At 34.6% G+C, this 13912-nt stretch overlaps 1 protein-coding gene across 3 annotated transcripts in view; it reads right to left on the reverse strand.

Annotated features, from left to right (window-relative positions):
• Window positions 1-13912, reverse strand: part of Xpd (general transcription and DNA repair factor IIH helicase subunit Xpd) — a 475287-nt gene that overhangs the window by 34553 nt on the left and 426822 nt on the right. For all 3 annotated transcript variants that reach the window (XM_090399654.1, XM_090399651.1, XM_090399652.1), the window contains exons 22-23: window positions 6089-6232; window positions 5701-5844 (exon numbers count right to left, since the gene is read on the reverse strand). In XM_090399654.1, coding sequence (XP_090255780.1) covers window positions 5701-5844; window positions 6089-6232 — 288 coding nt within the window. The remainder of the gene's footprint in view (window positions 1-5700; window positions 5845-6088; window positions 6233-13912) is intronic.

Consider the following 13912-nt stretch of genomic DNA (forward strand, 5'->3'; position numbering starts at 1 on the left):
TGCTAGTAATTTGACATAGGGAAACACATATTACTTCAAGTCTCAATGAGATCCAAACCAGATGAAAAACATGGGAAAAGACTGCAAATTGGAAAAGGTTAACAAACTTTGGAAAAAGAAAAACATGGTAATATATGCTATATGGAAAATTAGAAGCATAGCACATAAAGAAGAAGAATTAGCTAAAATTTTAAATGAAGAAAATAATATAGAATTGCAGTTTTTACAGTAACAAAAGAAACAACTCATCATCATATCATATATAGTGGAGTAAACAAAGAAATATGTGCAAAAGCTGGAATAATGAATTTCAATTCATAAATCAATTAAAGCAGAAATAATTCATTATACATACTGGAATGAAAGAATATTAGAAGTGTGATTAAAATTAAATAAAGTAAATTTAACAGTTGTTGGTCTATGTCCCTGAAGAAGGAAAAGAAGAATAAAACGATGACTTTTAGAAACAGTTGCAAGGAATATATGAAAAATTAAAAAAAAAAACAGACATTATAATTATATCTGGAGATCTTAATGCCAGAATAGGAATGGAAAAAATTTATTGAACCAAGAGTAAAAAAAAAAAAAGGAAAATAACTCATTGATTATGTAATAATTTAAAAATCATGAATACATTCTACAAACATACATATACATGGCATGCAAGAGGACAAACATCAATAATAAACTACTTTATAACAAATGAAAAAGCAGCAAACCTCTACCTAGATGTTCAGGAGAGGACTAGAAATAGATACAGATCATTATTTAGTGGTTACAAAAAAAAAACAAAAAAATAAACAAACTATAGAAACAAAATATAATTTCAAAGTAAGACTACTAAATGATTTAGGTATATGAAATTCATACCAACAGAGGATTAACAACTATTTAGAAAAATAAAGAAAATTAAGACATCGAGAAAGAATGGAATAATATATAAGAAATTATTACATCAGCAGAATAGGAAAGTTTAGGAAGAACACAAAAAACATCATAAAAATAAAAAACTTTATATATGGATCAAAAACAAAAACAACTAATAAATAATGATAATAATTATTATTATTACAGGCAATCCAAGGAGCCCTTAGACTCATTGAATGGGAGGCCCTAAACATCCTGTCAAGAACTATTCAACATTTGAGCAGTATCTATCACACTTTGCTTTGAATTCATTCAGTCATGACACCCACAATAGACTCTGGCAACTTATTCCACTCATTCACCACTTTGCAAGCAAAAAAATCTAGTTCTACCACCCTTGCTAACTACACTCTTACTCAGTTTCTATGGATGGCTCCTAGTTCTTCCACCACCACCATACCTATTCTGAAAAATTTCCTCTGAATTAATCTTTCCATGGAATATAATGCTATGCATTAAGGGAAGGATCACTACCCAGACTGGTTTCGGCCTTTATTGAGGTCTCATCAGTGGGTATACAACTGGTAATCTTTTCACCACAAAATGCATAATTGAAAATTAAAAAGCTGGCCTTTAAAATATGGTTAAGTAGCAAAAAACCAAGAAGATGAAATTGAATATAAAAATACCAGCAACAGTTTAGGGAGAAACCAGAAAAAGACACAGAGAAAACTGGTAAAAATTTTATATAATACCTAGAAAATATGTACAAAATAAAACCCAATGCATATAAAATACTAAAGCACATGAATGCAGATATAAAAGAATTCCTGGATTAATTCACAGATCTTTGGACAGATAATAACATAAAAAATTACATCAAAAACATAAATGCTTTAAATGATATAACAACAATGAAAGAATAAAAGGACAACCTAAGTAAAATAAAAAATGATAAATCAGCAGTTGAAGATGGAATAAACTCTGAACTGCATCAATTTGCTGATAAATTTCATCAGATTAATAAAATATATATAAATGGACAAATATCAGTAGAATAGAATACAAATAGTAATACCTATATTTAAAAAGGGGTATAAAAGAAAACCTGCTAATTACAGAGATATTTGTTTATTGAATATATGCTATGAAAAACATAGTAGAATGTTTAATGAAAACTTGAAAATATTCAGTTAAAAAAATATATTATTAGAATGTCAAAATGGATTTAGAAAAGGATGCTCTACAATGGATGCTTTTTGTTTAAAACTGCTTATAGAGAAAAGAAGAGAATTTAATTTAGAAACTTATCTTTTGTTTATAGATTATAAAAAAGCATTTGACAAAATAAAAAGATATATATACTGTTTGATATATTACAAAGAATAAATATACCTAATATGTTACTACATGCAATACTGAATATATACAAAGATAATGAAATAAAAATAAATGAAAAAATGTCTGAAAAACAATCTATAAACCTAAGAGTAAGACCGGGATGTATCCTGTCTCTAACACATTTTTAATATTTATATTAAAGTATAAAAATTCCCAGAATAAATTTGCAGATGATCAGGTAATAATATCAGATAAGGAAGACAATTTACAAAGAGCAATATATAATTTAAACATTATAGTAGAGCAGTTTGGAATGAAAATATCCACAGATAAAGCTAAAACAATGGCATTTGTGGACAAGCTCCAGCTAGAAGTAAAATAGTTATTAATAATAAAATAATAAAACATATCAATACTTTCAGCTATCTTGGATGTAAAATATATGAAGGAGAAAAATACAAAATTAAAACCCTCAAAATTTTTACAGATTATAGCCTAGGCCTGATAAATAGAATGCTCAGTCCAAATATTGTACAAAAAACAACATGCTTGAAAATATACAATACTTTGGCAGTGCCTACATTATTTTATGTCAGCGAAATTTGGGCAATAAACAAACAAGATAAACAAAGAATAAAAACAAGTGAAATGAGATTCATGAGCAGAACTGCAAAATACACATTATTAGGCAAAAAAGTAAAAATTTTAAAAGAAGTAAAAATAAAATCAATAGAAGAAAAACTAAACAATTACAAACAGAATTGGATTGAACATCTAAACTGAATGGTCAACACTTGATATCCTAAATAATCAATAAAACATAAACCAGTTGGAAAGAGAAGGCCGGGAAATCCCAAAAGTGGATATTAGATGGATAATGAGATGGAACAGCCCAATATGGTTTGTATCTGTAATTAGTGTTATGATGATGCTTATTTTCTAAATTAGCATCCCTAGCATTAAATCATAGGCTTTTTACTGCAGTTCAATTAAACTGAAATTTTAAGGCAAACAGGAGGATGATCCTTATGTTTGTCTTAAAATTTTGATAAAAACAACATTGAGAAATATAAAATTGGTAGAAATATAAACAGAAACTCTTAAAACATAATGAGCTGTAGAAGGAGTTTAAAGAACACCAATTTGATTAAAAATGCATGTTTTTTTTGTTTTTTTGTTTTTTCCCAGAAGGGAATAGAGTAAAGATAGAAAATGGAAATTAAAAACAGAGGAATACATACAGTGGTGCCATGGCAGGCTCATATGAAGGATGAATGACTGAAAATTAAAAATAAAAGCTAAAACTAAAAATGTGCCTTTTACAGTGTGCAAGTCATTTCACCATATGAGTCATCTTCAGATTTCAAGGGAATAAAACCTTAAAATAATACTAAGGGTGTTCCTTTAGAAAATGTGATAAGTGCTATGAAAAAATTTCAGAAAAATATCTTTTCTAGGTGTGTTATTTACTGCATGTCTAAAATGGGACCAAGTTTTCTTTGATTAGTTTTATTTATTTATTTTAATATATATATATATATTTTTTTTTAATATAAATAAATAAATAATATATATATTTATTGATTGATTAAAACATCCAGCTTATCTTCAATTTTTATGCCACTCTTATCTCTGATTCTTCTTATGCTACTGTTTTCTCTATTTCTAAGATTTTTGAATAAATCTAGAATGTTTTGTCACTTTCATTATATTCATATTCTATATTCTTTTCACATTTTGTCCATGATTTCTTTTTAGCTACTTTTCACGTAACTTATTTTTCCACTGCTCTCTAATGTTTTTAACTGCCCTGGTTGGCTGAGTGGTTAGTGTATCCACTCTCCAACCAACTGGCTGTGGATATTCGAATCCCACTGTGGGCATGGATGTTTGTCTTTAGAGTTGATAATTTCATCGACTTATGTGAGACCACTGTAAAAATCCTTAGCCCACTCATGGTACTTATATACTACATACTTAAGCTGTTGTGAGTGGGATTCACATTAAAAAAGCTCTTTCATCCCCCCTCATATATTTATGTAAAATGCAATATGAATGCATAGATACACAATTTCATACACGCTAATTTCTTCCTCAGTCAAGCAGTATGCTTTCAAGAATTTAAAAAAAAAAAAAAGGAAAAAATATGGAAATCACTTTATTCCATTAATATTATTAATATATTTTTTAAATGTGTGATAACTTGTCAGTCTCCTACTTTATGCCTAGGAGCATTGCAACACATCCTCATTCTATGTTAAATAAAGATCCTTAATTTCATCAGAATAAAAAATAATTTTCAAACACACACACAGACAAAAGCCAACAAGATATTGGACAGTACCTCTCATGACTTACTGAGAAGGGAATAGGAGCCACACAGCCATCTTTGTAGCAGAGATTTCAGATCTCTGCTGCAAAGCAAACTTTATGATATTCGCTCATTATTGCTAGGCATACAATGAAATCTACCAGGTTACCAGTAAAACACAGATTCATTTTTCAAAAAATCTGTTTTCAAACATTAACACAAGAAAAGAATGAAAATACTAATTCTGTTGGCTAATTAAGTGGGTATTAACTTCTGTTTGTACCTCTCTTATGGTAAAACTAGTGAAAGTTAAATCCTTCAAATAGAATGCTAACATATTCCCAAAATAAACATACTTGCTAGTATTGAGAAAGACTGCTCGAAAATACAGAAGTTATTTGCAATAATGCTGCTACGATATCAGTAAGATTGCCATCAAACATCATAACAAGAAATGAAAACAATGAATAAAATCTAATATTCAGCTCTCTATTTCCAGCCAAGGCAAGTGAACTTATCCAGACTGCATATCCAAGGGATTTTGAACTGAAGGTGAGTTAGCCAATCTCAACATGTAGATGACAAGACTTTTCCTCTTGAAAACTCAGGTATTTCATCCCCCCAAGAGAGACAATTTGACCAGAGAAGTGTATTTAATAGATATAGAAAACAGGATCAAATGCAACCATCCTAATTAAGCTGCTAAGCACCTCAGTTTGTTGGTTGTGACTGGCCAATGAGCTTAACATGTTAAGGGAAAGATAACATGAGATAGTGAAAGAGAGGTAGCACCATGTAAACTCCTGGGGAAGTTCAATGTTTTTGAGTACCTGATTGTATTTATGTCTTGCCTACTTTAATTTACCGAGATGAATTTCACTGTTCTGTGTGAAACCAATATAGAATAGTGGTTTCACACAGAACAAGCATTAATAAAAATATAAAAAAATGTTAGCTCACCCACTTATGTGTGCTATATAGGTTCACAACTTCCTATGGAAGGAGTTACATTAAAAAGAAAAGGGGGAAAAATAACTTTTTTCTTTTTAAAAAAAAAATAAAAATTCAGTGATTGAACAGCAAGCTGAAGAATTCTCTAGTGAAAATTCTATTTGAAAAAAAGATATGTTTGAAAACATCTAATACTACAATGCAAAATATTAGTATTAATTTGTAATTACCCTTCTAAATGGTTGTGCCATTTGCCGTAAGAAGCGTTTGGATACTTGTACTGCCTCTTCAATGGAAAGGTTGCACATTGTGTCTTTCAAATGTTCCTGAATCCATTTTGGAAGTTTTCCACGCTTATCTATACGTGAAAATCTCTATATACATATTAAAAAAAAATAATATAAATAAAAATAAAATTATTGATGCGATATTTTTAATTATACCAAATTATTTTAATATTTTTTTTCATCAAACATCAGCTGAATGACAAATATAAAAATTACATTTTTAAAAATGACAATGTTCAAAATTAAATATAGGCTAAAGAAGTTCTATAGACATTACAAAACTTTTAAAACAAAAACAAAAAAAAATAATAATAATAAAAAACATGCTTACCTTGTCAGCAAAACACATTATGCCATAATCAGTTTTCCCTCTTAAGGCTCGACCAACACACTGTGCAGCATGTCTCATTGCATCAAAGGTAAGAAAGTCACTTTCTCTTATTTGAAATTGATCTCTGAGATATTCTAACCTAGCCTAAATATTAGCAAGAAATAATAACGATATAATCTACACTAGTACATATAAAAATGCAGTATATATATATATATAATCAAGTTGAAAGATAAGAAAGCGGGCTGAGCTTCTCTCTCTCTCTCTCATACACACACACACACACACACACACAAAGATCATCTTGGAGACTTAAGAGTTTCACCATATTGTGGGGAGCTTCTGAAAAAAGATATAAAGAGATAAGAGGTATGATTTCTCTTCTCTCACCTCAGTCAATTTCTATATATGGAGAGTTTGATTTTTTTTTTTTTTTTTTTGTTGCACAGCCTACCTTAAACCTTATATCTGATTAAGGTATACTGATAGTGTGTCCTGAAGAGTCTGGCATTCTAGACACTTAATAAAATATCTGTCTAATGACAACTTTTTTTTTATGGTATGAAAACTGATACAGTAGCAGATACATCCTCCCACACCCATATATTATAAAAATTCTAATAGTCTCTAAATCTCTGTTCTGTGAAGACATGCTCGCAGCTGCAATGAACTTAGCTATATGTCACACCTTTCTCTCCTCCCTACAGTCTATATTCCTTTCTCATCCTGTTTTTAAGTGACCATACCACATGAGATAAGCTCATGTGGTATGAGCTTTTGAGTATTTATGAGTATTGAGTTATGAGTATTGTTGCACAGCCTACCTTAAACCTTATATCTGATTAAGGTATACTGATAGTGTGTCCTCAAGAGTCTGGCATTCTAGACAACTTTAATAAAATATCTGCCTAATGACAACTTTTCTTTTACGGTATGAAAACTGATACAGTAGCAGATACATCCTCCCACACCCATATATTATAAAAATTCTAATAGTCTCAAAATCTCTGTTCTGTGAAGACATGTTCGCAGCTGCAATGAACTTAGCTATATGTCACACCTTTCTCTCCCCCCCTACAGTCTATATTCCTTTCTCATCCTGTTTTTAAGTGGCCATACTACATGAGATAAGCTCTGCTCAGACATTCCCAAATGTAAAAATGTCATATTTCTACCTAATATCTATATTATTAATATGATTCTGTTATTGATGCCAACTGTTTACTCACCTAATTTTTCTGAGAACTCTCATATCTGTGGTCTTCAATCTCTGATCAACTGTTTTACTTCTAACCCATTTGTAAGATCCAAAAGATAAAACAGGTGTGAACACTGTTTTGTGTACTGCTAGTTTAGTATTTTGACTAATTTCTCTCTTATTTCTATATAAATTTATTCAGTTGACTAACTACCATACCAGTTTTGCTAATTCTGTTGTCTACTTTATTATTATTATTATGTGAACCTCCAAGGAATCCAAATACTCATCAAGGGAGTACACTTACTCTACAACTCTCTGTCTCCACCAATCCACCATCTACTGCCCACAACTAGCATTTTCACAGACAATCACAAATATCCATGCCCACGACAGGATTCAAACCTGCAGCCTTTTGGCTGGAGAGTAGATATGCTAACCACTCGGCCAGGTTTTTCCATATTTTCCATATTTAATTTGTCATTTTAAACAGCTGAAATGTTTTATTTGTTCTACAAGTTACTTTTTTACCTGTATCCTCTTAGGGCATCTACTGACTTATTTGCTAGGAACTTTCTACATGTTTTCTTCTTTTCTAGGACTGACACTGTTGAACTCTGAGTGATCTTGTGACTTCATTTCAAGAGATCATGCAGATTTCAACAAGTGCACCTTAGCATATTAAATTGTTCACGTTAGAAAATACTTGCATTTTGGTAAAGATACAGATAATATAGTGTTTAAAGTGTAAAATATTAAAGTATATAAAATATAACATTTAGAAAGAGTTTAGAAAATTATAGAGACGCATAACAGTTCTGGAAGTATATTGTATTATTTAGAAGCTTTTTTTATGAAATTATCAGGATTTCATAAAAAATATTTTTTATGAAAATATCAGGATTCAGTATTGTAAAGTGTAACTAGATTTTGCTTAAATATTCCACTGGTCTAAATGTAAGCATGGGTCCAAAGGTTTGGTACAGTCAGTGTAAGCGCCTGAGGCTGTGTGATACTAGGAGCAGGTGTGCTTAACAACAGTTACGTGATTTTCTGCTGCAGAAAAAAGTGCTGACATCATTCAGAGTATGAGACTAACATAGCACTGCACAAGTTGTTTCAGGAGAGGATAGGGGGCGCTATGTGAAGCAAATATAAGGAATTGCAGGAGGAGGGACTTGGCTTTTTTTTTCAGGATCTTGTGGTCAAGAGGAGAAAGTCCAGGTAGCTGGCTCCAGGCTGAACGTTGGGCGAGGATGTGTGGCAAAGGGAGATTTGAATCGGAGAGTTCCTGAATCTACGGACGGAGTTTCCAGCACGACGCAGCCACTGCTTTCATTATAAGCAGGCACTGAGTTGTCAATGTTCCTGTGAAGTCCTCTGATAACGAAGATAGCCAAAGTGCATATCGAGGACAGCCACATTGCAGATACAACATGCCGCACGTTGTCCATAACAAAGAAGCAAGCCTCAGGTTCTTTCACGACAGTACCAGAGCCAGCAGACCTATTCAAAGCCCCATGTGAAGGTAATGTAAAAGTTTCATTATTTATGTTTCGGAAGCTGTGAGCGAATGAAGGAATTGTAATACAAGAGACTAGATAAGGCAAATCTATATAGACTGGTGACTTTCAAGGAACTGTTTCTATTAGGCTTAAGCCTGAATTCGAAGTTGTTAAGAAGAGTCTCATACAGTGCAGAGACAGAAAGTGTTATGTGTGAAATGTATTAGATGACATAAGTATAGGCAGTTTGCCAAAATGAGATATTATTGGTTCTGGGATAATCCTGAATGAAATTAGTATTTTTATTTAATATTAATGTAAGATTGCAATCTTTAGTAATGTGAGTTTTGTAATTAATTAATGTGTATTCATATTGTAGAATAAACATGTATTCTTTTTCTAAACTGAGTCTTGCCTGATAATGAGTCAACTCACCACTCATTAAAGTTCGAATCTAAAAAGCGGGAGGGAATTAAATGCTAGAATATTCGCCACGACTGATAGTAGGAATTAATATATGTGTGTAAGATTAATGGTAACATCTCCCTGAATAGTATTTCTTATCTATTATAGGATATAGGCTGGCACAGCTATAAAATATAAATTTGTCTATGTCCAAAAAGGAGACAGAACCAGAGTCTAGGTAAAACATTTTACGACTGCAAAATATAGAGTGATAGAGAGAGAGCAGGTATATAAGGAATGTATGATTGAATAAGAAGAATAAAACAAGGTGTAATAAATGGCACAGTTGACAGGATGTGATTAAGCCCCCCTAAAACTAAGATAGATTTAAAATTTTATTGGGAATCGCAGGAATAGGTATTGACCTCTTATCAGGCAACAAAATTTTGTTAGTAATTGATTGTATAGCTTAGCCAGTGTAAACTTAGTGCAAGTATGTCAGTCCTTGAAAGCTTGGAGGATAATGCCCTCCCAAACATTTCTGAAATGCATGATTCAGAATTCTTCAGGACCATTAATCCTCAGCAGGTCTTTCTCCAGTTCTCTGGTGAGGAATCGGATGACGTGCTGACATATTTTGAGTTCATAGAGAAATTAAAGAGAATTAGTCGGTGGAGTGACTTACAGCTGCTAATACTGCTACGCAGCAAGCTGGTTGGAAAAGCCAAAACGTACTTCTTTTCCTCACCAATCCTAAAGGGAACACGAGATTATAATATCTTTAAGGATACCCTTATATCTCGATTCTCCGGATTGAGAAGCGTTGGGCCAAACCTATGGAAGCTTCAGAGGGTAGTGCAGAAGGACAAGGAGAGTGTGACCGATTATTACAATCGTATGCTAGCCTTGGCCAACACAATGAGTACCACGAGCACTGACCAACACCATCTAAATTGGGCAGTGTTCCAACATTTTAGGACAGGGTTAAGGGCTGAGCTAAGAGAAAGTGCACACGGGAACAACATTTCAAACCTAGATGAGTGTTACCAGGCAGTGAGAGAATAACTACTGGATGACATATGTCCCAATGTCACTATAGGATTGATAAACATGATAAGGGATGAAAAAGGCAACGTCAAAGGGCTCCAATCTTAAGGGAGAGGGTTTAGATAAGTGGGAAAACAGAGGGGAGAGAAAGTTAATGAGGGCAGATCCAAGGCAGCTTGCCAAATATCCACCACCATTCCTATTCTTGACGAAGTTTGTTCACTCATAAATGGAGGTTTTACAATGGCCAGTCTTGGAACGCCTGAATGAAGTAATCGGTAAGCTGGAAGCTATGTCTGGGAAAGATCAAGAGAGCCTTACCTCTTAGGAAGACAGGACAACCAAGCTGATTCACAGAGAGTTTGAAAAGCTGCAAAGGCCATTGCTTGATAAAATGGATGTCATCATGCAGAAATTAACAAATTTGTCAACTGGTGACACAAGCAATCTCCTCAGTCATCAGATGGGGACACAGCTAGAGATAACTACAGAAGAGCCATTAGATGCTTTAATTGTGATAGGTTGGGACATATAGCTAGGGATTGTTTTAACAGACAAAGATTTGCCAAGGAGAGATTCTATAGAGAGGCACAAGACAAATGCGGGAAGGAGTGAATAAAATTCAAGACAAAGATCCAGGAATTACTGTAAATGGTGTGATCTGTGGCAAAAGGGTTAGGGCAGTGATCAATACGGATCACAAGCTTCCATCATTTCAAACGCATGTTTTGAGAAATTAGGGTCATATGTGAAAAGTAAGATTAAACATCTGAAGGTACCTTTCAAGCTGTTAGCAATATCTAACTTAATTACCCATGCAGAAAGGTTGGTTAGGTTGAGGATAGAATTGCCCCAGCAGAGGTTAAGGATTCGGCACAATTTTGTGGTCCTGCCAGAAAATTCCCGCTCTATGTTAGAAATCATTCTGGGGGATGATTTTCTAACGAAGTTTAATTTTAGGTGTAATTATTCTAACAGGAAAGTAAAGTTTCAAAAACACAGAAAGGATAAGAATGTAGTGGAGCACAGACAAGTTAAGGATGTAGAAAGGACCCACACACACAAAAGGGAGAGTCCAGAAAGTAGTTGGTTTCAGCCAATGGAAGGGGGCAAGGAAAGTCAAGGGGAGACTAGTTACAAGAGAAAAAAAAAAATTTTCTCTTAGACAGAAAATTTTTTTTTATCAGAAGGGGGGGGGGGGAACCTTTGTTGAACTCTGAGTGATCTTGTGACTTCATTTCAAGAGATCATGCAGATTTCAATAAGTGCACCTTAGCATATTAAATTGCTCACATTAGAAAATACTTGCATTTTGGTAAAGATACAGATAATATAGTGTTTAAAGTGTAAAATATTAAAGTATATAAAATATAACATTTAGAAAGAATCAGTTTAGAAAATTATAGAGATGCATAACAGTTTTGGAAGTATATTGTATTACTTAGAAGCGTTTTTTATGAAATTATAAATCAGGATTCAGTATTATAAAGAGGAGAGTGTGAGGAATCGTTTTAGGGAGAGGGTGTTAGAGAGGATTTCAGATGGACTGGAAAGTGTACAAGATTGGTGGAAACATAATTCAAAAGTAATCTTGAGCTGTGCAATCAAGGTGATTGGTGAGACATCTGGAAAGATTAGAGAGCAGAAGGAGGGTTGGTGGTGGAATAATAATGGACAAGTGGCAGTGACAGTAAGAGGAAGGCAAAGCAGAAGTGGGATGAGTCAAGAGTGGAAGAGGAGAGAGAGGTGTACAGAGAGAAAGCAAGAAGCCAAGAGAGTTGTGGCACAGGCGAAGGCCATGGCATATCAAGATCTGTATGATCAATTAGAAACAAAGGAAGGACAGAGAAAAATTTACCAACCAGCAAAGGACATCTTACATGTGAGGCAGATCAAAGATGCTGAAGGAAGAGTATTATGGAGGGATGTGGACATAAGAAACAGATGGAAAATATACTTTGAGGGACTTTTGAATGAGGAAAATGCAAGGACTCACAGAGGAGATGGGCAGCCTTCTGAGGGGATGGTGCAGAACATTAGTAGAGTGGAAGTGACGGAGGCCATGAAGAGGATGAGGAATGGAAAATCGGTGGGTCCCGAAAGAATTCCAGTAGAGGCATGGAAGGCACTGGGAGAAGAGGGAATTGACCTGCTGTGGGACCTGTTCATGAAAGTTTGCCAACAGGAAAATATACTCGAGGAATGGAGGGAGAGTACTCTTGTCCACATCTACAAGGGTAAAAGGGATGCACAAGACTGTAAAAATTACAGACGAATAAAGTTGATGTCCAACACAATGAAAATCCTAGAAAGGGTTCTTGATGGTAGATTGAGGAAGGAGGTGGAGATTGCAAAGGAACAATTTAGCTTCATGCCTGGTAGATCAACAACAGATGCTATCTTTGGGTTACGGCAGATGATGGAAAAGTATCGAGAGAAACAAAGGGAGCTACATCTGGCATTTATTGATCTGGAGAAAGCATACGATAGAGTGCCAAGGCAAGACATCTGGCGGTCTCTGAGAGAGAAGAAGGTGCCGGAGAAATATGTCAGGGTGTTGCGGGAAATGTACAGAAATGTGAAGACAAGTGTTCGGACCTGTCTGGGACAGACAGAAAGTTTTAAAGTAACAGTTGGCTTGCATCAAGGGTCAGCATTAAGTCCGTTTCTGTTTAATATTGTGATGGAGGTGGTAACAGAGGAGGTGAGAGATGCGCCTTGGACAATGTTGTATGCAGATGACATCTTGCTGTGTGCAGATTCAAGAGAAGAAGCGGGAACTAAACTGGAAAGATGGAGAAAAGTACTGGAAGAGAGGGGGTATGAGACTGAGCAGAAGTAAGACAGAGTATATGTGTTGTACAGTGGGCGGAGGACAGGAGACAGATCTGGAGCTGGAAGGAAATGTCATCAGGAAGGTGAGAGACTTTAGATACTTAGGTTCAACAGTGGAAGAAGATGGAGGAGCTGAGAAGGAAGTGGGATGCAGGATACAAGTGGATTGGAGGAACTGGGGAGAGATGGCTGGAGTGTTATGCGATAAGAGGGTGCCGATCAATTTGAAAGGCAAAATCTATAGGACAGTAGTGAGGCCAGCTATGACATATGCTATAGAAACTGTGGCCCTGAGGAAAAATAACATCAGCAGGATGGAAGTAGCAGAGATGAGAATGCTTAGGTGGATGTGCGGTGTGACCAGAAAGGATTGTCTGAGAAATGACTATGTCAGGAGAACAGTGAAAGTTACGAACTTAGGAGCGAAAATACAGGAGGCAAGGCTGAGATGGTTTGATCATGGGGAGGGAGGAAGAACATGTGGGAAGAAGGGTCATGCAGATGGATGTGCAAGGAAGGCGGAAGCGTGGGTGGCCAAAGAAGAGATGGAGGGAGCTGGTAGAAGAGGACTTGAGGATGAAGAACTTGGATGTGGTGACAGCTCAAGACAGGAAGGTGTGGAGGAGACGCATTATAAACAGTGACCCCACTTAACTGGGAGAAGCTGCAGAAGAAGAAGAATAAGATGATTCAGTATTGTAAAGTGTAACTAGATTTTGCTTAAATATTCCACTGGTCTAAATGTAAGCATGGGTCCAAAGGTTTGATACGGTCAGTATAAGCGCCTGAGGCTGTGTGATACTAGGAGCAGGTGTGCTTAACAACAGTTACGTG

The sequence above is a fragment of the Typopeltis vanoorti genome, chromosome 10 (assembly GCF_054136105.1).
Source record: "Typopeltis vanoorti isolate ZY-2024b chromosome 10, IOZ_Tvanoo_1.0, whole genome shotgun sequence".
In the NCBI taxonomy this organism is placed as follows: domain Eukaryota; kingdom Metazoa; phylum Arthropoda; class Arachnida; order Uropygi; family Thelyphonidae; genus Typopeltis; species Typopeltis vanoorti.